This window comes from Sceloporus occidentalis, unplaced genomic scaffold (genome assembly GCF_023333645.1).
Source record: "Sceloporus occidentalis isolate IW3139 unplaced genomic scaffold, rSceOcc1.0.p SCAF_7, whole genome shotgun sequence".
NCBI lineage: Eukaryota > Metazoa > Chordata > Lepidosauria > Squamata > Phrynosomatidae > Sceloporus > Sceloporus occidentalis.
Window position 1 is genome coordinate 37,235,370 of NW_028316987.1, and position 24,891 is coordinate 37,260,260.

The 24,891-nt window shown below is 41.1% G+C and overlaps 1 protein-coding gene across 1 annotated transcript in view; it reads right to left on the reverse strand.

The window, feature by feature from the left end:
* NPSR1 (neuropeptide S receptor 1) overlaps nucleotides 1–23,890 on the reverse strand; it is a 74,942-nt gene extending 51,052 nt beyond the window's left edge. The window contains exons 1-2 of the mRNA XM_089531278.1: nucleotides 23,700–23,890; nucleotides 1,895–2,027 (exon numbers count right to left, since the gene is read on the reverse strand). Coding sequence (XP_089387404.1) covers nucleotides 1,895–2,027; nucleotides 23,700–23,846 — 280 coding nt within the window. The 5' untranslated portion in view covers nucleotides 23,847–23,890. The remainder of the gene's footprint in view (nucleotides 1–1,894; nucleotides 2,028–23,699) is intronic.
* Between the last annotated feature and the right edge of the window lie 1,001 nt (nucleotides 23,891–24,891).

The following is a 24,891-nucleotide window of genomic DNA, read 5'->3' on the forward strand; positions in this document are numbered from 1 at the left end:
AATTTTGATTCGAGTTTTCCTCATTTAACACGTGTTAAAAAAACACTAGGGTCCGACCTACGTTTTTCCATTGATTCGATTTAGGAACCGGAGCATTTAAATAGGAACGACAGCCTTTGAAAGCGTTAGATGAATGGGAGGAGCGGAGTGCGATGGGGCTGTCCTTGGGGGAGTTGCCCTTTCTGTCCCCATCTGTCTGGCTGTCGCCATTTTTGCTTCCCTCACCCCTTTGTCCGCTGTGGTCTTTCAATAAGAGAAAGGATTATTTTTATTTTTTATTTTTATGGTTTACAGGCGCTTAGTCTCTTCAGCGCTTTAAACACCTGAAGTCCCGGCTGCTCAAGGCTTCCCCCGGTGGATTGCAACTTCCCCTCTGTGTGGGGAGAGCCCATTTCTAACGGAGGAGAGGCAGGGAAGGGATGGCTCCTCGCGAGGAGACATTCCCTGCCCGCTTGGGCACTGATCTTGCCCAGGCAAGGAAGGGCTCTGATCAATGGGGGGGGGGGGATAGAGCCTTTCTCCCTCCATTTCTCAAATGGAATCTGCCTTCTCCTCCAACCCTGGAAAGAGAATCTTTGGGAAGAGTGCTCCCTCCCTGCTTTTCCAGCAGCCTCCTTCTTCATTGATCTCTGGGCTCTCTGAAGGGATTCTCCCATAGTTCCTCTGGAAAGAGCTTCGCTTTTTGCCAGAAGCCTCCTCCTTCATTATCTCTGTGAAGGGATTTTCCCTGGCTGTCTTGGGAGAAAGGATGCTGCCCTCCAAAACCTATCCCATAGTTCCTCTGGAAAGAGCTTCGCTTTTTGCCAGAAGCCTCCTCCTTCATTGATCTCTGGGCTCTCTGAAGGGATTCTCCCTGGCTGTCAATGAAATGGAAACGATGCCAAAAGATAAATCGCTTCCAAATATTCCGGATTAACGTTACGTCATTCTGATGTACTATTGATTGACAGCTCCAAATAAGGTATGGAGGAGAAGAATCGCTTTATTTAAACACCGATTTCATGCCAAGTAGGAACGCTTGCAGGTAAAAACTTCGATTTAAACAAACAGATGGGAACGATGAACAAAGCGAATCGGATAGCGGGATAAGAACAGTGTTATTTTGAATCGATTTTATTAAAAACGTTGTATTTTAAATCGTTTCAAATCTTAAGTGGGAACAACCCGTAACACAGATATGTCTTGGAATTAAATAAGAGAATCTCTAGAGGAGCCAGGCATACAGGGGTACCTATGAGTAGATCCTTGCTCCCACCACAGAGCTTAGCCCTCATGTAAGCAGCCTGAAATTCTGCTTCAGGCTGATGTTCAATAAGTAAGCAATACACCTCCTTGTGTATACAGGACTAAAGATAATTTTCTTGTCAGAAAGGCAGTCAAATACTTTGTTTGCACAGCACCACAGGCTGAATTTGCAGAGGATAAAGACACAATGGAAATGTCAGGAAGTCACAAGAAAACACCAAGATTCAGTTTAGTTTATTGGTGCCAAGTGAGATGGGAAGGAGGAGGACAGAAAGGAGCTGAAAGGAGGAGAACCTCAGGAGGAGTACAGAAATCTCTGCAGGGGAGGAGAACCTCAGGCCTTACTGACTGACATTACTCACACGTGGTGCCAAAGGTGGCAAAGGCAACAAAAACAGCATAATGCAGACTTGTAGTTCATCAATGGCCCAAACTGGCAGCCTGAGCAGGATGGCCGGGTGCCTCATTCTGCCACTGAAGGATGAAACCAGTGGCAGCCAGGGTCTGCCAGCCATTTGTTACCAGCAATCGGATGGTAAGAGTTATAGCTCAGTTTGAATTTTTAGTTGAGTTCTTTGCTGTATTTTAAGTATTTGTTGTTAAGGGAAAAGAAATGAGCTGTCCTTTCCCCCTTCGGACAGAGCCTTACCTGTTATGGCTAGCTGAGTAACAAAAAAAGTCATTCTGGATTTTCTCTTCCTCCTCCAGATGGAGAACAGAACAATGGAGTTCCCCACAACTGTTACGACAAAAAGGATCCAAAGAGTCACAAGTTGTTCTGTCTGTAGGGTAAGGAAGCAGAAAGATAAATGGAAATCTCTAGTTATGGAAAACCCAAGCCGTCATAGAAGCATAGAATAATAGAGGGGGGCAGCTAGTGCCATCTAAGCCCATCTCCCTGGTCTTCAAGAATACACAACTAAAGTACCCCTGAAAGATGCCCATCCAACGCTCCGTGTCAGTATATTTCATTATCAAACAGGTCTTAGAATATATAATTTCTTCTGAATGTTTTGGTGGAATCTCTTTTTTATATAATTTGAATCTATTGGTTCATGTTCTAGGGACTGAAGCAATACACACACACAGCTTCCATCTTCTACATGCCATCCCTTCAGGTATTTGAACATGGTAATCATATCACCTCTCAATCTTCTCTTCTCAAAGCTAAACATACCTAGATCCCCTAAGCTATTCCTCATAGGGCTAGGTTTCCAGAACTTTTACCATTTTTGTCACACTCCTCTAGACATATTCAAGCTTGTCAATATCCTTTTTGAACTGTGGTGCTGGAAATTGCCACCAATATTCCATATGAGGTATGGCCAAAACAAAATAGAATAGGACTATTACTTCCTTCAGTCTGGATACTACACTCTTATTGGTGCTTTGAGCATTAAGACTACAAAGCTGTAAACCAGAGTTCAACTCTCTGCTCAAGCACAAAAACCCACTGGATGACCCTAAGCAAGTTACACTCTTTCAACCTCAGATGATGGCAATGGATACCCCCCTCTGAAGAAACTTGCCAATAAAATACTGTGGTCATTTCATTTGCAATTCAAAAGTGACTTGAAAGCACACAACAGCAGCAAATCAGGCTATTGATTCACATTTAGCTTGTGGTGCACTAAGACCCCCTAGATCCTTTTCACATGTACTATCTCATGCTACTGTTAAGGAAATTACTCAAATGCTTCAGTTTTTACTGTAATCTGATAACTTCTGGCAAATTATGATATAGCATGACTTTTTCTTTTTCTCTGTGTTACAATTCTTATATCAGCAACAGGAGCAAGGATATTACTGGTATCTTTTTCCTATCCAAGGGCTAAGAGAAAGATATGCTCAAGAAAACCTACTGGGATGAAAGCTGGCTCTTGGTTTGTCACTGTGGGTTTTGAAATGGGTTTGGGGCTTCTTTTTTTTTCTTCTAGGCCAGATGTGATTAGAAATAGGGTACTTTCTATAACTATTTTTTCCCCACCATCTGGACAGTACAGGGATGCCTTCTTTCTCCTCTAAAGCTTAGTTTCTATGTGGCAACTTTGACATGTGAGAGCATTCATAATACAGAAATCTCCAGTTTTAGACATGAAAAGACTTTCAGGCAGTTTTGTCTGCTGATGTCCTTTTCTCATTAATTTGTAGACCTAAAATTTGTTACCAGACCTCATAAAATAAATTAATCATTTCTGATTTTCTATTCATTGCTATAGGCTATGCCTGTCAGGTTTAATTCTTTAGGCTGACTGTTTGCCAACTACCAATATCACTAGTGCCCAGAAGCTATTAATTATTTACATGTATTGGTTCTTTGGTTCATTAAAATGACTATGCTGAATTTGGACGCCTGGTTGACAAGTTAATAGGGTTGCTACTCAACCAAATATGTATAGTAGCTAGTGGCTTCAGTGTCAGTAGGGTTTAAAAAAAATCAATTTTGCATGTTAGTCCAGACTTTAAAGGAGCTGCCCATGTTGTCGGCAGCGAGGATCATCTATGCTAGAAAATGGAAAAAAGAAGATATCCCAACAGTTAGAAGAATGACAGTCAAATTAATGGATCTACTTGAAATGGACAAACTAACAAGAAGTCTAAAAAATGAAGACTCAAACAAGTACTTAGAAGATTGGAAGAAAAATTTAGACTACAGGTGGAATAAATTTAATCTAACAATAGTAAAAAGAAAAGTATAAAGACATTTGAATATAGATTTCAACCAGATAGAAGAAGTAGAAAAGAGAGTAAAAAGAAAAAAAGGAAATAAAATTTATCCTAGTTTTATTTTAAGATAAGAAAATATAGGAAAAAGGAAATTGACCAAGGATGGTAATAAGGAAGTAATGAGTGATGTATGAATGATTTGTTTTAATCATTAGATAGTTGTAGTTATAGTGTACTTGTATAGTGTAATGTGTTTTTTGTTTTTTATTTTCTTGTTTGTTTGTATGTTTATGTTATTACTATGTTTTTTGCCATTTCTTTGTTTGTGTAGGTGTGGAAAAGAAATGTATGTAATTTTTTAAATGTGATTTAAAATAACTTTAATAAACAATATGACTTAAAAAAAAAGAGCTGTCCAAATTAGTTCCTACAATAAATCCAGCAACTAAGGTTCAGGCAAAAACTTAGAGCAGATTCTCCACCTGCCTGGCATTGAAACCACCAACCAACACTGTTCAATATTTGGGTAAAGAAAATATACTTAAGCTTCTACCATTGATGCATTTTCTTCTTCAATGTATATGCCTCGGACTTATTTCCAGAAAATCAATATTATATTTAGGGTATTTATAAGGGAGTTTCCCCACCCATTCTTCAGTTAAAAGGATGCAGTCACTATTTTCTGAAGATAAATGTAAATTTCTGAACTTATTTTCACAAGGAATATCTTTTGACTTGTATAACAACTGGCAAGTTTGGTTTGATTCAAACAGTCCTCTTTGGGTGATTTTGGAACTGATCTATTTGCTATCCTTTGGGCAGTGCAGGACTGCTTTAGATTCTTTCTTTCTAGGGAAGAAAGGGATATTGCTCCTTTCAGTTTCTGCAAGCAAGTTGACATGATACATGGTACCTCTTCAATTACTATTTGGTTTATATTGGCCCCATACAGACAGGCCAAAATGAAGCTGCTTCGGGTCACATTGGAGGTATGCTGTTTAAATGATGTATGCGTCCTAAGAGTCCGGAAGCTGCACCAAAGCCATGCTCCAGTCCTTAGGACTGGAGCGTGTCTTTCGGACTCTTAGGATGCATGCATCAGTTAAACAGCAAACCTCCAGTGTGACTCAAAATAGCTTTATTTTGGCATGTCTGTATGGGGCCATTCTTATGTTGAACCATTTCTGTAAGTCTGGTGATAAATTTGTGAGGTAATCCATTTTTATGAAAGAAATGGGATGATTGTAGGTTTATACATTCGGTCAATTGAAAAGAGAAGACATGAAAAGACATGAGGGCTGCATCCCAGCACTGCATAGCATCTTGCCTTGGTTTGACCCCTATACTGCCCCATGCACCTGTTTTAATCCAAACTGAAATCAGTTTGGAAAGCCACATAGGATCCCCATAATGAAGTCACAAGGGGGTGTTTCCACTGTGTGCACATATTCCCCATATCAGTTTATGTCTGTCACACAATTGCAGCAGCTGCAGGGTTTGTTGTTGTTGCTGCTGCCGCTGTTCATGTGCATATTTGCAAAATCAAATAGTATTTCTCTGCTTTCTCTGCATTCTAACCATCTACCTGCACTTGGATTGGTTTGGGTGCATGCCTCAGTGGTTACCTCAGCCCTCAGATGTGTTGCCTCTGCCCCACTAAACTTCTACCTCGTTTTTTAAAATTTTATTCTCAAGAAAGTGGGTGAAGGATTTATGGCATATTGGAAAGAAGGAAAGCAACATGGCTCTCATTTTCTGAAGCAAAACCAAACATTCAATTACAGATAGTTGTACCAAACAAAGGATTATTGCCAGTTATGCACACACCTCCTGCATCAAAGATTCCTGGACCTCTACTTCCCATGATAGCTCTGAACCCCTGAAAAAGTATCATGACAAATGACTGGAACAGAGGCAACTTGCTACAGCACAACATAACAAAAGGAATGACTACAGTGGCCACCTGCTGCCAGAAAATCATTATAACCTGACAACATACACAATAGCAAAATGGGCAGCATTTTCAACAATCTGGGGAAAAGGCTATCTTCAGAAAAATTCCATATCTAATTTAACTGACAAATATCCTACTGAATTCAATAGTGCTTACCCCCTGGAAAATGTTTAGTACTGTTTGCCATATCGTCCTATACAAAAGGACATCTAAAGACAAGCAGATATTCAAAGATTCACAAATTTCCAATGTGCAAAGAAGGGGGGGGGGACTGAAAAATGGTACTGAGCCTTCCACGCTTTGCAGGAAAACAAGAGCATTGTCTCTGTGCCAACCACCCACCAGCCAGTCACCACTCGCCAACATGAGCCCACCTTCCCCCCTACATTCCCATCCCCAATTCCACCCCATACCAATTCCAGGGTCAAACTACAATGTTTAAAAAGCAGTTCTTTCCCACCAACAGCAGAGTAAACTGGATATTTTTTAAATTGCTTTAAAGCCCTCAGGAATCAAAAAGAAGAGTTTTGGGGTTGAAACAAGAAGAAAATTGTGTGTTCCAACAGGACTAAGATCAAGGTAGCACTGCATTATTTCGCCTGTGTAGATTCAGTCTAGGAATGGTTGCCCTTTTCAATATTGCTGTCTACATATAATTTACCTTCTGTTGTCTATGGAAATATCTAGGACTACAACACTTTTATATATATGGATACAGAAAAGTGTTGTAATCCTAGATATTTCTATGGAACAGCAGAAGGGCCATATGGGCTATGAACTCTGAACTCAGTCACTCCTGCTGTTTTGTGTGCAAGGTTTTATCCTCAAAGAAATTTAAATTAGTAAGTGTGGTTTACAAATATTTCTTGGAAAACTGCATATCTGATGGAATGATTCTTTAAGGAAGTGGAATAAAGAGTATGATTGTCCCATGCAAACCAACTAATGAAAAATTGTCCTAGCTTCAAAATGTAAAAATCTCTTTAGAATTAAAAACTATATATGGTTCTGCAAAAAATATAAATAAATGGATATATCACATCCATTTGAAAACCACCATCTCTTCTGAGAAAGAAACAGGCTACTTCAGTGGAGTTATGGTAATGTGGTGCAGATAATGCTTCCTTGCTGCATTTGATGTATGCCAAGTCATCCCTTCTTCCCGCTGGATATATTCCAATGTATTAATTTTGTACTAGAAAATAATAATAATAATAATAATAATAATAATAATAATAATAATAATAATCTTTATTTATATCTGTAGATGTGTAGACTTTAATATTTGTTGTCTACTTTTACACTGTATTCTTGTGACATGGAGCTTAACTCATGGTCCATGGATCCTGTGTACTCCCACTGTAGCTAAAAGGCCCAGACTCCAAGGCTGGAGAGACAAACATTCATCATACATGAATCAATGATCAAAAGACCCTACTGCTTTATCCATAATGAATGTTGTATGCTACAGAAGTCAATTCCAAGTAAATATCTTTTGGACCATATGATTAGCTTATATAAATGTTAATGCCTACTCCAAATTCATTTCTTATCTATTGCCCCCTCTTTTTTACTTTATCCTGTTTCTTTGCTCTTATATTTTAAAAATTCAATAAAAATAAATATACAATCAGATTTTTTTTTAGATAGGCTTAGGACAGACAGAGGATCCGATTTTGACACTGAAACCGAGGAAGCTATCCCACAGACAATTGTGAGGACACGCACACCCCTTAACTCACTACCCATATTTCTAGTGAGATTGTAGGAAGGGCTTAACATGAAACATGAAATTGCAAATGAGCAAGGCCTGAAAAGTTACTTTTTTTCAGTGACACACAGTATACTTGACCTGGTGCAGATTATTTTTTTAATTCCTCTTCTTTTTAACAGCTTTTTCAAAATCTGGCGAAGCTGCTGGGAGAATGGAAAATGACTTATTTCCCCCCCTGAATCCCATTTTGGGACAAAGGCAGGATATAAGTCCAATAAACAAATAAATAATATATTTCCTGACCAGCCAGCAGAGCTGCCATGGAAGCTAGCTCCTTTCTACCAGTGGCTGCTGCTGGGACTGGGCTGCCACTGTCATCCAACGCTTTTCCACTACTGGAGTTCCAGTTTGGTTGTTTTTTAGTAGATTGTTTACAATGGCAGCCGCTAATCCAGCATGGCTAAGATTAGTACAAACAACTGTTTATAATGATGGTTCATAGTCAAAGAAACTAAAAGGAAGATATGTAATGCTCCCCACTGGCAGAAGTATTATATATGAAATTCCAAATATGTGTGAGGATCACGTCAATGGCTCACAGTGCATCAGAATGTTTGTGAGAAAACAGGCAGGCATGTGCATGCATTGTTCCACCCCATTAAAACTCAATTCATTATTTACGCATAACAGTGATTCACATTGATACCATTAGTGCCACAGGCAGAGTGAAGCAGCTGATCTGGAGTGACATGAAAAGGCAGCAATTAGATATTTAATGTATCATTATAGTGGGTTTCATATCATGAAAGTAGAGGGAGAGGAGTGTGAGAGATATTTTTCATCTCTAGTACTAAACAACACAGCCTGTCTTGAGTGCCATGTGCCTTGACTACTGGGAAGAAGGGTGGAGTGGGTGGGTTGCCATTTGTTGTTGAACCTCGTACCACAATCTGTCCTGGGTCAACCAAGATTGCGTACTCTCCAACATTTTGCCAACAGAAAATGAGACATGTCTGGCCAGGCAACATGAGAGCATAGTCAAGATGACAGCACTTTGGTTTTGGCTGAGCCTGTTGGGAAAGATTCCAGCCTTTCCTTTCCTCTCCTCTCCTCTGCTGAGTTAACTGAATGGTAACCACCCTTGTATTTTGTACAGTTTTCAGCAACTGAAGAAAGCTTTAGAATAAAGGAAGGAGGAGAAGAAGGAGAGAGAAAATGAGACAGTTTCAAAACAGCTGGGGGAAAAAAATGGGAAAACTGATTAATTAAAACTGTCCCTGACAAATCAAGATAGTTGGAGGGTATGAGACTCAACTCTACTTATTCTTCTATAAATCACTGTTATCTTTTTGTGTTCACTTGCTCATATAGGGAGATTATCACACCAGCCCCTTTCATGCTGCAATCCTGCAAGCCAAAATCAAATGGCAAAATACTGGCTTTGGAGCAAGCAACACCACACTTCTACTATTTGCATGACTAGGGCTGCTGTCAGCATCATGTTCCCTTCCCATCCTCTACCTTAACCTCTCCCTCCCTCCATTATGCTTTACCCAATATGCCTTTAGTTTTTTTTAAAAAAAAATCAACTGTTTTTGCAAAATTATGGAGCTCTGCAACCCTAATTTAAGCTATTTTAAAAAAAAATTCAAAATTTTGAGGCTTCAGAGCTCCGAAATTGTGCAAAATGGGGGGAAATTTTAAAAACGAGGAAGAGGAAAGAAAGGAGTGAGGCAGGGACACTGACACCACATGACTGCCAATCACATGAATGTTCTAGGAATGGCTTTTTGCACCTGTGGCATTGCACGACTGGTAGCTCATTCATGACTTTCTTCCATGAATGAAAAGAAACAGGTCAGGATCAGGACAGCTACAGGAGGGAAGTGACGTAGTGTGATCAGCATCACTGATGCAACTTCCCTCCCAACTTCTTTTTCATCCAGCTAGCACATTAAATTCTTCAAATGTATGTCATGATAAGGCATTCTAATCTTCTTGATATAGATATGCTCCATTCAGGATATGCATCAGGATTAACATGAAAGGAATCTTTCCAGTACAACCACCCCCCCCCCCAAAAAAAAAAGCATGACATTTAGGTTTATCTAGGAAAAACCTGTGCAAAAAGAAAAGATATTGATCCAGTTACCTGCCAAAATATTTAAGTTATCTGACTGCTGCAACTTCCTCTTGTGTATAAGACCATTCTTGCTGTTGCTGTGTTCCTTCAAGTCATTTCCAACTTATGGCAGCCCTAAGGAGAACCTATTATAGGGTTTTCTTGGCAAGACTTGTTCAGAGGGGGTTTGGCTTTGCCTTCCTCGTCAGCTTCGAGAATGTGACTTGCCCAAGGTCACCGAGTGGGTTTCCATGGCCGAGTGGAGATTTGAACACTGGTCTCCAGGGTTGTTGTCCAATGCTCAAACCACTACACCCCACTAGCTCTCAAGATCATTCTTATACTTTTAAACTGGTCAATTGCTCTTGGAATCTTCAAATGTTCTGTATCTCATTTGTTTGCTTTGGAGTACATACACATTTTTGTTATGTTTCATGATAAGAATAGAGCTTAATGCTAAGAATGAGTCCAGTGAAGTCAGTGGTACCAAAGACCCATGGAGATTACATGGACCTCTTGCATATAGAGTGTTTTGTACCCAGTTAGGAGACTTTACAGCTCTGTGTACATGTCCCTTTCATGTGAATGAAGAGGATGTCATACACAATCAGTTCTCCCATTTATGAAAACATGTATATCTCCTTCCAAGGTCCAGCCTGACACATTCTAGTGTCTGAGACAGAACAGAGGAGTGCACCCAAGCCTTCAACAAGGTGCACAGTACCCTACATCAGCCAAGTTAGCTGGAGGCCAGAGGCAGGAACTCCCAAAAAGGATGGCCGTCCAGGACAAAGGAATGAATACATTCCCTACCAGTAGTGGGCATTAAGTTGCCCCTTATAGCAGACTCTTCCATCCCTTTTCTCGAAAGGTAATAGCCCCACCTTCTCATTCTAAGACTCAGGAAGATGATTTAGCTGCACCCAGCTTTCATAAATGCAGGAGAGGCCAACAGAGCTCCTGTAGAGGTGCTTTGCAAAATAATGGACGTCTAGCCTGATAGCTCCCTATTTTTCCTGGCAGGAGGAGGAGAGCAGGTCTTGACTGCCAATAGGGGAGAAGAAATATTTGCAGAATAGGGCAGCCATCACCCACCCACTCTTGCTACCCAGTGCCCACCTATTCTCTTGCTCATTTACTAGCTGAGGCCCACTTTTTCCCTTGTGTCCTCACCTGCCAGAGTCTGTCTGTTCACTCACAGGCTCATACCAGCCAGTTCATGCTCTGAATAACATTCTCATGGGACATCATCTGACCATCCATTTGCTCAGCCTCTTGCCTAAGAAGGGAATGCTCTGAGAAGATCCATGCATACATGTCTTCAGGTACACTTTTCACAGCCCCTCTTCTTCCCTTCATCTCTTGTGAGTGCTGTTGCTTATGGAGCTAAAAATGGTAATTTTTACACACAGGTGAGGGTGTGAGAAGGAGATCAGGGAGGAACTCCAAGTATTGCAGATAGTGTGGAGTGCAGGGCATAAGGAAGAAGCTTTAGAAAATAACAATTGCCCAATAAAGACTGAGGACTGAGTATGTTGGGCATGGACATGGCTGGCTGAATGGAACAGTGAACTGGGGCACTCCACACTCCAGCACTATATAGACCTTCAATTATGAAACAGCTGTGGCAGATTTTTTTAATGTATCTTTTGCTGTGTTTTGACTGGTCTTAAATTAACATTTTCCTGGGACTGATTGTTTAATGGTTTTAGTTCTTTTGTATTATGTATAACTTTGGCTATTTTGTTTTAAAATAGCTAATCTTGTCAACCACTTTGGATCCCATATTGGGAGAAAAGTGGGATATAAATAAATCAGACAAACATTGGCTAAGAGGTACAGGAAATGTACCTCTGGCACATAGCTACAATATATCTCCCAATCCAATCTCTGCAACCTACCTTTTCTCTGCTGCGTCTCCCTCAAGATGATGGAAAGTAGGAGGAGGAGCAGAGATGTGTCCAGATAGTTTCCTTTACCTAGACTCATTGTGGCAGGCAGCATCAGGGATCTCCAAGTGTCCTCAGAAGGTCCTGGTGATGTCTGTCTAAAGCAATGATTTCCAAACTTCAGTCCTCCACATGTTTTGGACATCAGCTCCTAGAATTCCTGATTGTTGGCCGAACCGGTTAGCATTTCTGGGAGCTGAAGTCCAAAACACCTGGAGGACCAAAGTTTGGAAAACACTGATCTAAAGGAAAACAGCTGGATGCATCTCTGATGCTCTCCCTGCTATCCACCCGCATGGAAAGGGCCATATTAAGAGAATGCAGCATAAAAAAAGTGGTTTGGGGGTGGATTTTGGTCACTGTGCAGTCAGAACAGAATTCCAACCTCCAGAAAGAACAAAAAGATGGGCCACAATGGTAGAAGCTGGACCCGCACCTTTGTAAACCATTAACAAGATGCCAACAAGTGTGTCTGAAGGCCTTCCTTCAGATGTCTAATGACCCACCTGGTTTATGGAGCAAGTCACATTGGTTCTAGACTATACTATCTGGGCTGTGACTCATTAGTCTACTTAGTTGTTTGTAACTTTATTGGAGAACATTTCACTTCAACAAAATAAGTCTGGAATAGATTTAGGCAATAAATTAGGTTTGTAATAATTAGCATAAAATAATCGGTTCTAATTATATTAGAAAAGTATTAATGTTACTTGAAGATGAGTCACATTGTCCTTCATTAATTACTTTTGCCTTTTTAAGTTATTTTCCTTTGGCAGACAGAAATTCTGTTAACACAAATGAGCATAATAACTGGAACATGTTGAAAGCAATAACGAACCTTTCTTTGTATAATTATTCTAAATATAGGCCATTTTAAAAAGCACTTCCTTTCCTTGTTTATCTGTACCAATGAGAAAATTCACCTATGACAACATTCAGAAAGTTTATGAAAGTGGTTTATAAAACATCCTTTATAATGGCCATTAAGAATTGTTGATGGGTTTTATAATAACTGCATTGAACAAATCACATGATTTTTATATTTTTGAACTATACATCAGGCAAGAATATCTAACTGTCAGCTAAAGGAGATATATAAAGGACCACATTTCAAGATGCTATGAAAGGATTTTGATTATGAAAATGCCAGAAACTTTTCAACCTATTAATAATGTAAGAGTATAAATGTCATTCAAATACATTCATACTTCAATGTGTGTCTAGCTATTTTTGGACAGTTTTTTTCCAGGTAGCTCCTATTTATAAATAATATATGTGGATAATTGTTAAATGTCTTAAAACAGTGTGGTGAAATATTCAGGACAATCCAGAGGGTGTGTGTGTACAGAAATGGAGAATTTAAATCCAGGTGCTAAGTGATCTAGCCCTAGAAATGTGTTCAAGGATTCACAGCCATACCTGTTCTGGTCATAACCTTTACAGAAGAAAGGAATTAATTGCAAGTAACTTGCCACTCTTCGCTAGTCACTTTCAAAGTGTGTGCCAAGCTAAGGCAAAGGGAAGGTAGGGAGCAAACAAGCCAGCCTCATTGATACTCAGTCTGCTCACCCATTCCAGAAAATTAATGTGCACCTTTTGGAGTTCTTTCCCTATCAGCGAGAGATGGGGGAAAATGAGACCTAGTTCTAGATGTAACAGGGTTTCACAGGCAGGCCTTGCCTTCATGACAGCTGGATATCTCCACAGCAAGTAATTGCTTTTTCATATTGAACTCTTCTCTGAAAGAAGCTAATTACAATTTCCATAAGGTTTTTGTGCTGCCATGGGAAAAGGTCATGAAAACTGACTAATTAGTTACGCATGTGATTCTATATCATGTAGATCAGCACATAAACAATCTTACCAATGGAAGAATTTCCATAACATCAGTGTGGGTCTTGCTTCAGCATCAAATGTTGCCTGTTAATCATTGAAACGTAACCCATTTCAAGGGACAGTCTGAAGTACTAATTTTGACTTCATTCAGTGCATATACCTATAAAGTTAGAAAGTATTCATGTTTCAAATGTATATATTTCAATGTGTCTAAAGAGGAATGGGGATGACCACTTTGCCAGACCAGTCAAAGGCAATCATAACAAAATAATGAAACCACAATTTGAATAAGAAATATGATCTCATGTTAGCCATTCTAACAGCCAGTACAAAAACAGTACAATAAATCCCTCCAATGCCTACAAAACATAATATAGACCATCAAAAGGCGGGGAGAGAAAAAGTTTGTAGGATTTTATTTTCACATGGACAAATTAATTGAACTAATTGGCCATTCCCTCATACAGGAAAGCATACATTAAAAGTGCCCTTCTAGACCTGCATATTCAGAAAGAAGTTTAGCAGAGCTTATTCCCAGGTATTTATAGGATTGTATCCCAAGAAGATCTGTCATTAATTTATTTTATCAGTAGAATAAGATTGTCATAATAGTGAAACAAAATGTTGAGTCTACTACCAGTGTATGGATTTAAAATATTTTCATATTAAAAGATAGGGATGATACTGGGGAAATGTGGTCCTTGCAATACAGAGGGGTCTCATTCTGAAAATAAATATTGTAATAATAGGATAAGTGTGAATTATTTAATAGCCAGCTAATTCATTAGATTTTAACCTTTTGATCTACTTTGAATAGCAAAAATTTTGGAAATGAGTAGAACTCATTTTTGCCTTTACAAGTAGCCATTTTTACAAGTTCAGTCTAGGCCTGGTTTATTTATGTTTCTGATTAATAATAACCATCTTGTATAAATGGCACTGCCCGAATCATCGGGCCGGCACTGTTTCTGGGGCTGGATGGCCGTAATGACTCCTCCATGGGCGGGGGCCTTCCTGGGCTTGGGTGTTTTGTTGAAACCTTTGTGGGTGGCAGCATAGGTCCTGGATCTGGCGGGTGTGGTTTCCAGGGCTCTGTAGCACTGGATCGGGAGTCCTTTGGACTCGGGAGCACTGAGCACATGCGATGTGACCATTGTGGGGGCCACATTGCTTAGCTCCTAGTGACTAAGGGCATTAACAGATACCACCATTGGATTGTGCAAATGCGGAATTGCATAAAAGTGTTTCCTTTGCCCCTATGTTATCCCAATGCTTGGAGGGCCAAGCAACCTAGCATGAATCAACCGGGATGTTGTTTGATGCTCCAGATCCAGACCTTATGCTTTGGGCCAACCCTATCTTTGTGCTGTGCTAGTAAGGTTGTGGTCTTTACCTCCAACTGCTGTGTTTGTGTTTCATTGGGCGCCTTCCCCTTCCCCAGGAACACAATAGCTTGGGATCAAGGCAGTAACTGAAAACAGCAAGTCCCAGAGCATAAAATTAGTTTATTCACTAAAACCCAATGAGGTGATATACGTCTGAGTAACCTAACATCATCACGCCTATAGTATACAGCACGACAACCCACAGCTTGTGGGCATCTGTGTACTGCTCCTGTTTCTGAATGCCACTCTCTGCCCACTCCCCCACCCCCCACAGACACTGTGCTACAGCTGCTGCAACTTTCCCAGAGAAAATGGTGCACAAACAAAGTCGGTTCTGCACACTTTCTTTCCTGTCATAGCACTGTCATAGTCCTAATAGCCACCAAAGAGCTTGTTGGGCAACTTGCCAGGAGTGCCATTTAGACAGGGAAAGGAAACGCATGTGGAAAGTCATCTCACTGCACTCACTTCCTCATTTAAATTGTGCTTTACTGGTAGGTATGAAGGTGATGTGTGCATGTAGGAGGGAATCACTTGCTCTTAACATAAAGGGACAGACGATTTAAGCTTCTCTATGCCTGCATGCTGCAATGTGAGGAAAGAGTGTTTGCGTATACATCCCCAAACCACAAGCAAGTGCCACAGTTGCACTTCAGGGCTAGAAAAGTTGCCCAGTCCTGCTATAGACACATGCAAGATTTGGTCCTATTTAGAATTATGATTTAGAATTCTGTTTTATTAGAAGTTTGGCGAACTAAAAAGTATATACATACTCAGGAAACATATTTGGGATAGCCATGTTGGTCATGGAGCAAAATACAACAAAATCCAAAATCCACAAAATAGTGATAACTTTAATGGGGCCAACTGAAAGCACAAATACATATTGCAAACTTTTGAAGCTTCACTGGCTTCTTCATCAGGCAAAGATGTTATCAATCAAACGGGAGAACATTTTTGTATTTGCCTGATGGAAAAGCCTGTAAAGCTTCGTAAGCTTGCATGATGTATCGTGTGCCTTTTAGTTGGTCCTTTATTAGATTTTGGATTTTGTTGTGTATAAATACTGTTACTCCAAGAAAGTGGCCCAAGACAGACTTTGGGCATGGCCAGAGACTACTAGCAAAAGAATGAATGGAACCTTCTTCTGTCCATCCCTTCCTTCTTTGAGGTATGCGTAGATTTTAGAGTCCCTGTCATTGCTCAGGATGGATGCCAGAGCACACATCTTGTATAGCATACCCACTATGCCCACTTCTCTCCAGAATTACAGCTCATGGTGAGTGCACATAAATCATGCCTTTTATATATAAAGGGATGGGGAAAGTGCAGTCTGTGGGTTCCATGTAACCCACATTTGTGGTCCCTGAAGCCTTCTCATCAGTCCCGTAAATTCTCCTTTAAAATAAAAAATCAACACATTTTCAGGATGAAAATTACACCTGAAGACCTCCATGCATGCAAACAGAAAACCCCTCCCCAACCTCTTAAAAACAACAACCCAGAACCACCAATCCACCTGAATACTTACTTTATCCTCCATTTCTCCTTCAGAACGGCAAAAGAAAGTGATCCAATGTCACTTCTAGTTGCCATTTTAAAGAAGAAACGGAGAAAAGGAAGGCATGCTTGGGGAAAGGATACAATACAGTGGTGGGGACACACAGTTGCCCATCCCTACATGGTTCCTTTTCACCATCAAAGCCTAGAACCTGATCTACTTTTAACCAGTGATTTTATTAAGGAGGTCAATATATTTCAGCCATATGCCATAAATCTTTAATGAGAATCCAGAAAATAACTCATAGGACAACACAGTGGGAAATTTTTGGCACCCAAATCGGTGTTCTTTATACAATATAATACTCCCACCCTTCCTCTCTCCTTTTGCATATCCATCTCCATAACTAGAAGATGATAAATACTGATAAAGATGGATCCATCCCAATGTGGCTTCTATTTGGGGGTTAGAATGGCTTCAGTTGCCTTTGGAGATATTTCTGGGCTACATATGCATTGCAGAAATAATCCAGGTTGACACTATTTTAACCGTCATGGCTCAGTGCTATGGAATTCTGGTAACTTTAGTTTTGTGAGACATTTAGCCTTTTATGTCAGAGAGCTCTGGTGCCACTACAAATTACAGTTCCCAGTTTCCCACAGCATGGAGACATGACAGTTAAAGCAGTGCTAAACCTGATTTTTTCTGCAATGCGGATGCAGCCCTGGATTACTTGGGGGATTGACTTTCATCTAGTAATGATAGATGATAACGATCCATGGTTTTCTTTCCCTCACTTGGGATCCAGTCTTGCTCTTTCTTGAAGCAAGGGCTGTCTGTCTGAGCATTTTCAGTTAGTTATATTACCAGATTTTATTTGTCATTATAATTTTATTTGAAATTCACCAGTTTCACAATGGATGTAAAAAAAACCAAATGTTTTCATTCTAGATTTTTCCTTAGTTGTTCTTTAGTAGAGATACATTGGTTTGGTTTCTGTGTGGAATAATCTCACTCACTCTCTTACACACACACCACTGTAAATGGCAGCTTCAGAGAAGGGATTTTTCTTCATAACTGCAATACAGAAAGAAAACAGTTACTTTGTTTTCTATTTCACGGTTTCAGACCCATTTGTCCCCAGAGCAACAGCAGTGGAAATTTTGAGGCAGATCCAAATTCTTTTTGCTCTTCCTTTTTTATTGTAGATTATATTCACGTACATAATACATCATACACAGTTTTCTCCTCAGACATTGTTATAGTTTCCCATAATCCCTTCTTTTCTTTGTCTCTTAAATTTAAATTCATGGTGAATTCTTAAACACACTTTCTTTCCCATTGGTAACTGGAATTCCCTCTACCTCTATTACCTTTTCCATCTTATTATTATTATCCTGTGACTCTAGTAATCCATAAAAAATAAAACTCTAAGTAGTTTCCTCCCATGCTATAAGTTTGCTTATATTACATGCTACTGATCTATATTTGAGGGAGTTCTTCTTCTATACATAGTACTCTTAGATTTCTCCCTCTTAAGTATCTACCAATTTCATCAATGATTATAAGACAATAGGATTTCTCCATAAAGTAATATTCATTATTCTTTCTACTTAGAATCCAAATCCTCCTTGAGTTTATCCTTTCATCTATCAAACTTGTTACATTTACTTACCATCCTATTATACCGGTAATATAATTACAGTGGGTCCTCGCCTTGCGCAGGGATCCGTTCCGGATCCCTCCACGTAAGGCGATTTCCGCCTATGCTCAAGCCCCATTGGAAACAATGGGGCTCGTGCACGGTGGTGTGGCGGTGCGGCGGCGCGCGGGGCGCAACGGGCGTGCGCGCCCATTCAATTGAATGGGACGTGCCGCCCCTTCCGCCCCGCATGCGCCCCGCAGCTTGAGCGTATGGCGCGGGCGCGCTGTATATACATAAACTTATAATATCACAATATTGAATCTATGTATTCTAAACAATAAGAAACATTTAAGCTTTCAAATCGGTATGTCTCGATTGGACAGTATGTTTGCAACTTTACCCCACTTTTTTCCCCACATAACTCAGTTTGAGTCATAATGTGACAAGTAAGAATGAAGTCATGTTACTATATAAGGAGTAATAGTTTCTAGTTACTTTTGAATATTACTTTTTAGAGGCCTTTTTCATAGGACATTTTCAAGTTTCAACATAGACCAATGGTCTGACATTGCATAGGGCAGCTTCCTAAATTCTCATCTACCCTTTAGTAAAAAATTGGATTAACTCTGTACTTATATTGGGGTGACATGGGGGATCCTTTCAACCACCAGCAGCCAATGATGAGGGCCAACGTGGCAGTCTCCTATGTATTAAGATAGCTGTTTGATAACAGCTATGCTATGCTCAACCAATAAAAAAACAGACAATGCTGGTGAGACTTGGGCTAAGCCTATGTTGGCGAATGCATGACACGCATGCCAGAGAGGGCACGGGAAGCCGTCTCCTCTATGGGCACATGCGATTGACCAAGATTACTCTCTTTCTTGTGGCTTGGCTTCCTATCGGCTGGAGGAAGCGTAGGCGGGGAGTTTGAAAATCCCAGTGCCTGGAAAGGCTGGTTCCTTCCTACAAGTGGCCATGTTTCCAGGACCCTGGAGAAGCCCCACCAGCCTCAGATACTGCTGCTGGTCCTGCCATGACCACTGCCTCCAGAGGGGAGGCTTGAAACCTGGGTGGGAATTCAAAGCTTCTGTGGTTTGTTGTTGTTGTGTGTCTCTAAGTCGTTTCAAACTGATGGCCTTCCCTATGGCTGAGAGAGTGTGACTTGCCCAAGGTTACCCAGTGGGTTTCCATGGATGAGCTGGGATTCGAGCCCTGGTTTCCAGTGTCACACACTCAAAACACTGGACCACACTGGCTCCCTGGATTACATTTGTTGTTGTTGTTGTTGTGTGCCTGCAAGTCTCTCATCCACCCGCTGGTGAGAGCTGGGAGGCAGGAGGAGGAGGAAGAGGAGGAGGAGGAGGTAGTAGAAGCATGCAGGCATTGTGTGTGTGCACGTGCATGCCTTCAAGGTCTTCCTGGCAACCCTAAGGTGAAATTATCATGGGATTTTCTTGGCAGGTTTCATCAGAGGAGGGGTTTACTATTGCTACCCTGAGGCTGAGAGAGTGTGCACTGGGGGAATGCCTTCCTTCCTTCACACACCCCCTTTCAGAGTCCTGTGGGGCCTTTGCCCCATGGGGCTCTGAAAGCTCCTTCTCTTCCCCCACCCTTCAGAGTCCCTTCTAAGGCTGAGAGAGTGTGACTTGCCCAAGTTTTCCTGGTGGGTTTCTGTGGCTTCATAGAGAATTGAATCCTGATCTCTGAGAGGACTAGTCACAACAAACCTGTTACAGGATTTTCTTAACAAGATTTGCTCAGAGGAAGTTTGCCATTGTTTTTGAGGCTGAGAGAGTGTGACTTGCCCAAGATCTCCCAGGCGTTTTCATGGTCGAGCTGGGATTTGATGCCTGGTCTCCAGAATCGCACACTCAAACTGTTGGCTCTTTTTTCTTGTTATTGTGCTGTGCCTTCTGTGCTTTTTTATGCTTGTTGTTCTTGTGTATCCCCAAGTCGTTTCCAACTTATGGGCCCACAGCACCCTTCCTCCCTTCCAAGCGCTGGTTCCTGGTGATCCTAAGGTGAAACTATTATGGGCCAAGCTTTGTCAGAGGGGGATTTCCATTGCCATGCTCTGAGGCTGAAAGACCATGACTTGTGTGTGTGGTGCCTTCAAGTCATTTCAGACTTATGACACCCCTAAGATGAAACTATCATTGAGTTTTCTTGGCAAGCTTTATCAGAAGGGATTTGCTATTGCTAGCCTGAGGCTGAGAGAGTGTGCCTTGCGTTTCCCCACAGACGTCTCATTCCAGGAAGACAGAAGTCCCGCCCCAGAAGTCTCACCCCCCAAAAAAGTCTTGCCCCCAGCAGCCATTGACAACCGGTGCGGGAATGTCACTGAGTTTGGGCAGTCAGTCTCTAAAATGTTCACCATCACAGGCCTAGGAGGAATAAAGCTTTGAGGGATGGTCATGAAGTTTGTGGAATGGAAGGCTCCCTTCATTGAGTTGACTGGGAACCTCTGCTGGGCCTGCCCATATGCTTGATGTACAAATTAGATGTAAATGATGCTTCCTTTCTGTAATGACAGATAAAAACTCAGTTATTCATAAGAGACTAGTATGTTTATCAATGGCCTGTTACAGACAGCCAAAATAAAGCTGCTTCGAGTCACAGTGGAGGTATGGTGTTTCAATGATGTATGCATCCTAAGAGTCCAGAAGTCACACCAAAGCCACGCTCCAGACTGGAGCGTGGCTTTGGTGTGGCTTCTGGACTCTTAGGACGCATGCATCATTGAAACACCATGCCTCCACTGTGACTCGAAGCAGCTTTATTTTGGCTGTCTGTAACAGGCCAATGTCTCTATAGTGAATGCTTGTCCAGATTAGAAATATGCCAAAGGATGGGAGGTGATCACTTGAGTCTTTGTATGGCACAATCAAGTCCTTTATATGGCACAATCAAGCCCTTTGTTACATCAGGAATTCATTTTTAGTTTTCTTTATGTGGCCTCGGTGCTATCTTTTCCATTGTTAGAGAAGACAAACACATGGGGCATTTGTTTTTAATTGACAAGGTTGGCTGTCTATCGCCACATGTGATAGCTAGCTAATCATAGCTAGTTCTTTCTTTCAGGTGGCTTTCATTTCAGCTTCCAGCAGTAGATATCAGTCCTGGAAAGGCAGTAAATGGTTCCTCTTGATAGTCAATTTATAACATTCCCATGGAAGTCCATGACAGATTTTAAAATGCACATGCCTGCTCCTCTCAAAAGCTGTTGCAGGAATGGGGGATGCAGTACAGCTTTAAAAACAACCAATTTTAAAATATCCTTGCACTGGAAAATCCACTTGTGTTCTTTTCTACTGTGATACTTCAGACAGTATTGGAGTCTGAATCCAGTGGTCAAATGATTCCCCCTTTGGGAAAACACTCTCTGCCTGATCCAATAACAAACAACAACAACATGTATGCAGCTGTATAGGGGTAAGGTGTCCATGTTTACTCTTGCTCACCCCATTCATCCTACCTTACAACTGAGTGGGGGAAAGTAACTGCATGTATGGCCATTCCCTACACTCGCTGAATATTTGTTCATTAGAATGGAAGCCTGCAGTGGGCAATCCATCCCTGAAACCAGGCTGATATGCTATAGTCCTGTGCACAATTAATGGCTCATCAGTCCCTCTGACACTGTTGTAGGAAACATCCACAAGAGATAAGGAGTCAGGTCTGCTCTTATACAAGGAAAGTCCTTTGATCTGAAAGAAATCTGATCTCATGCAACGTACCCAATCCAGCCCTAATTAAAACCCTCCATATTCCATTTATCTCCAAGGGAATTGGCATACATATTGAACTCTGCCCTGCTGAGAGCAATAGGTTAGATCCAGATTTAATCAGAACAGACACATTGCAATCAATTGCCAATCAGTTGCCAATCTCTAAATCTGCTCTCAACACTATATGACCAAATTTCAATCAAAACTGATGGCAGGCTTCCTTGAGACACCTGTGGGTTGCTGTGAGAAACAGGATGTTAGGACTGAATAAACCTTTATTCTTATCTAGCAGGACTCTTTTTGCTACTGTCCACATTAGTGTGTCCCGGGACAAAGGTATCTTCTTTTTCTAGGAATACCTCCTGCTGGTGTGCCAAAAGACTCAACAGTGAGTACAGTGAATTGCTGTACAGGTATTTCTTCATTTGTTACATGTATAATCCCCCTTTTCCTTCTAATGTACCTTTCTCCTCATAACCAACCTGTGAGGTAGGTTAGGCTGAGAGACAGTGACCAACCTAAGATCTTGAACCTGGGTCTTCTCAGTCCTAGTTCTACAATGTAACTGATACGCTGCATTAGCAATCGATACAATCAAATCTGCTTATGTAATGTGTCCAAGTCACATGCATGCAGTAGATGCAAGGCATTTTTTTCTGCTTGAATACATCTGCCTGCCTGCCTCCCTGCTATGAGCACTGGGATGCATTAAAGCCCTAAAGTATACATGATAAAATCAAATCTCATTCACCATAGGCAGCAGCCTATTCCATTGTATAGTAAGATGTTCCATACTGTTGCATTCAAATCCTTTTAACCTCCACATAATGAGCACTGGAAATCACAAAACACTCCTTGTTAAGAAGGCAGAATTAAATTGTCTCCATTCACAGACCTTCCCTCCCACTGACATCTAAAGCATTCAATTTTCTGAAACTTTTTACCAACCAACCAGACTTGCAAGAAGCCAACAGGTAGAAAGAGTACTCAGCAGTGTCTTGTTGGGAGTTGAATTTTATTTATATTAGCTTGGACATGAGTCCTATGCTACTTAGTGGGGTTTACTCCCAGGTAAGTTAGTATATTGGCTAGCAGCCCAATCAGGTTGAGGGGAATCAATGTTCCATGGGGTAGTGGCTTCTATAACTCCATCAGTCCACATTACACTTTATACTTGCATAACCTGGAATCATCTAATTGTCTTGCATAACATCTGCACCATCCACCATCGGGATGGTTAATAAGCATCCTCATTGGGAATGGCAACAGTTGCAGTTCAACCCATATGGATGGCTCCAGGTTACAGAAGTCTCTTTTAGAGAGCAATTTAGATTAAGAACAAAAAAACTAATATCAAAGAGGTTTGTGATACTTTGAAACATTAAACATCCAATACTAAAAAAAGATAAAAATAAAAAAATATAAGGAATATATTTTTTAAAAAATCACTAGCATTGTTTTTTCATGGACCAAAACCCAGCTCCTCAGATACATGAAATACAATCCTAAACCTGCAGGTGGTGGTGGCGGTGGAAAGAAGAGGGGAATGAAATATAACAGAATAGCCAGACAGTCACAATTACCTAAAAGATTAAACAAGCTGTATTTCAAACCAGGGAATGTATTTTTTTTAAATGCTGTAGAAGAAATAATCTGAATGACTGCATCCAAACGAGGGAAATTGCTCATATGTACCATCATCACAACAAAGATAATTATCCTTCTTCAGAAATCTGTATTTTGTTCCCCAGTATAGACACTGAAAAGCATTGACAAGCAGCTGCTGAAAAAAGTCCCTGTGAAACAAATTGGGGTGGGTTGGATGGTAAATCAGACAATGACTTGAAGCGAGCCCCTTTCAGTACCTAACAAGAGAGCTTTGCTTGCATGCCAGGTGCCTGATACAAAAGGTGTGGGAAAGGGAGAACAAGAAAGCTCAATGTTACGCACCTTAAAGGAATAATAAAAAGATTCCCATTCCTCTTCTACCAGCACTTCGCTGAAAGTCACTGTTTCTGTGCAAGCAATGAGGGTCGCATCCAGGCAACTGGCACTTCCATTCAAGCTGTTGCTGGTGGGTGTGATGCTGACTTGCATGGTTTTCCTGTTCCTTTCCGAAGTGCTCTGGTGCTTCTTGTGACAGAGAGTGAAAGCAGTCAGACCTTACTCAGAGGGGCACAGCAGCTTTAGTCTATTGCCAGTGGCAATGGGGAAGCATCACAGGCTTCAAAGCAAACGATCAAAAATGCGTCCAAGCTGGAAATTCTCTCCCCCTCAAGCCCCAACCCCCAAATCCACACCTCTGCCTGCTGACAGAACTAGCCGTCCAGATGTTTCTTTTTAACCCGTGAAGCCAATAATACATCTGGATTTAGCACTGTATCTGTGCTAGCTCTAGACCACCACATGTCTGGGCTGGCAGAGACAATATTATTTTAAATAGCAGCCACAGCAGTACCAGAAACAACAAAACAGCAGCAGCAGCAGCAGCACCGCTGCCACCGGTCACCTATTTCATATTATGGTGCAGTAGTATTTAGCAGAGCCACACAATTGTACAGCACATTCCAAAATCCACAGTCTGGTAATATAAAAGCACAAATGAAGCAAGCTTTCTGATCAAATATAGTTGATCTGTGCGAATATGAGGGTGTTCTTTCTTGGAACGATACTGTGTTTCTCTTCCATACAATCATTTCTGCATAACCATGTTGTTGTTAACTGCCTTCAAATTGACCTCCACTGATGGCGACCCTGTGGATGAGACACTGACAAGGCCCCTGTCCTCCACTACTCTGCATAGATCTTATAGATTCAGGCCAGTGACCTCCCTAATTGAGTCTACCATCTGGCATGCAGTGTTTCTCTCTTTCTACTGCCTCTGCATCTCCTAGCATTTCTAATGAGTCTTGCCTTCTCATGATATGACCAAAGTATGGGCCTGAACAGTTGATGAAGGATGGGAAAACACATGGAGTGGACCTGTGTTAAGGGGCCTTTCAGACCTCCCTGACCAATTTAAGGAGCCATGGGGAGATCAGAGATGCAGAAGACAAGGCCAGTGTATATGACCTTTTCCCTCTAGCTGTTATAGCCCTCAGGTTTCAGGGATCTGGCTGAAGTCCCAGGGAATTGTGACACT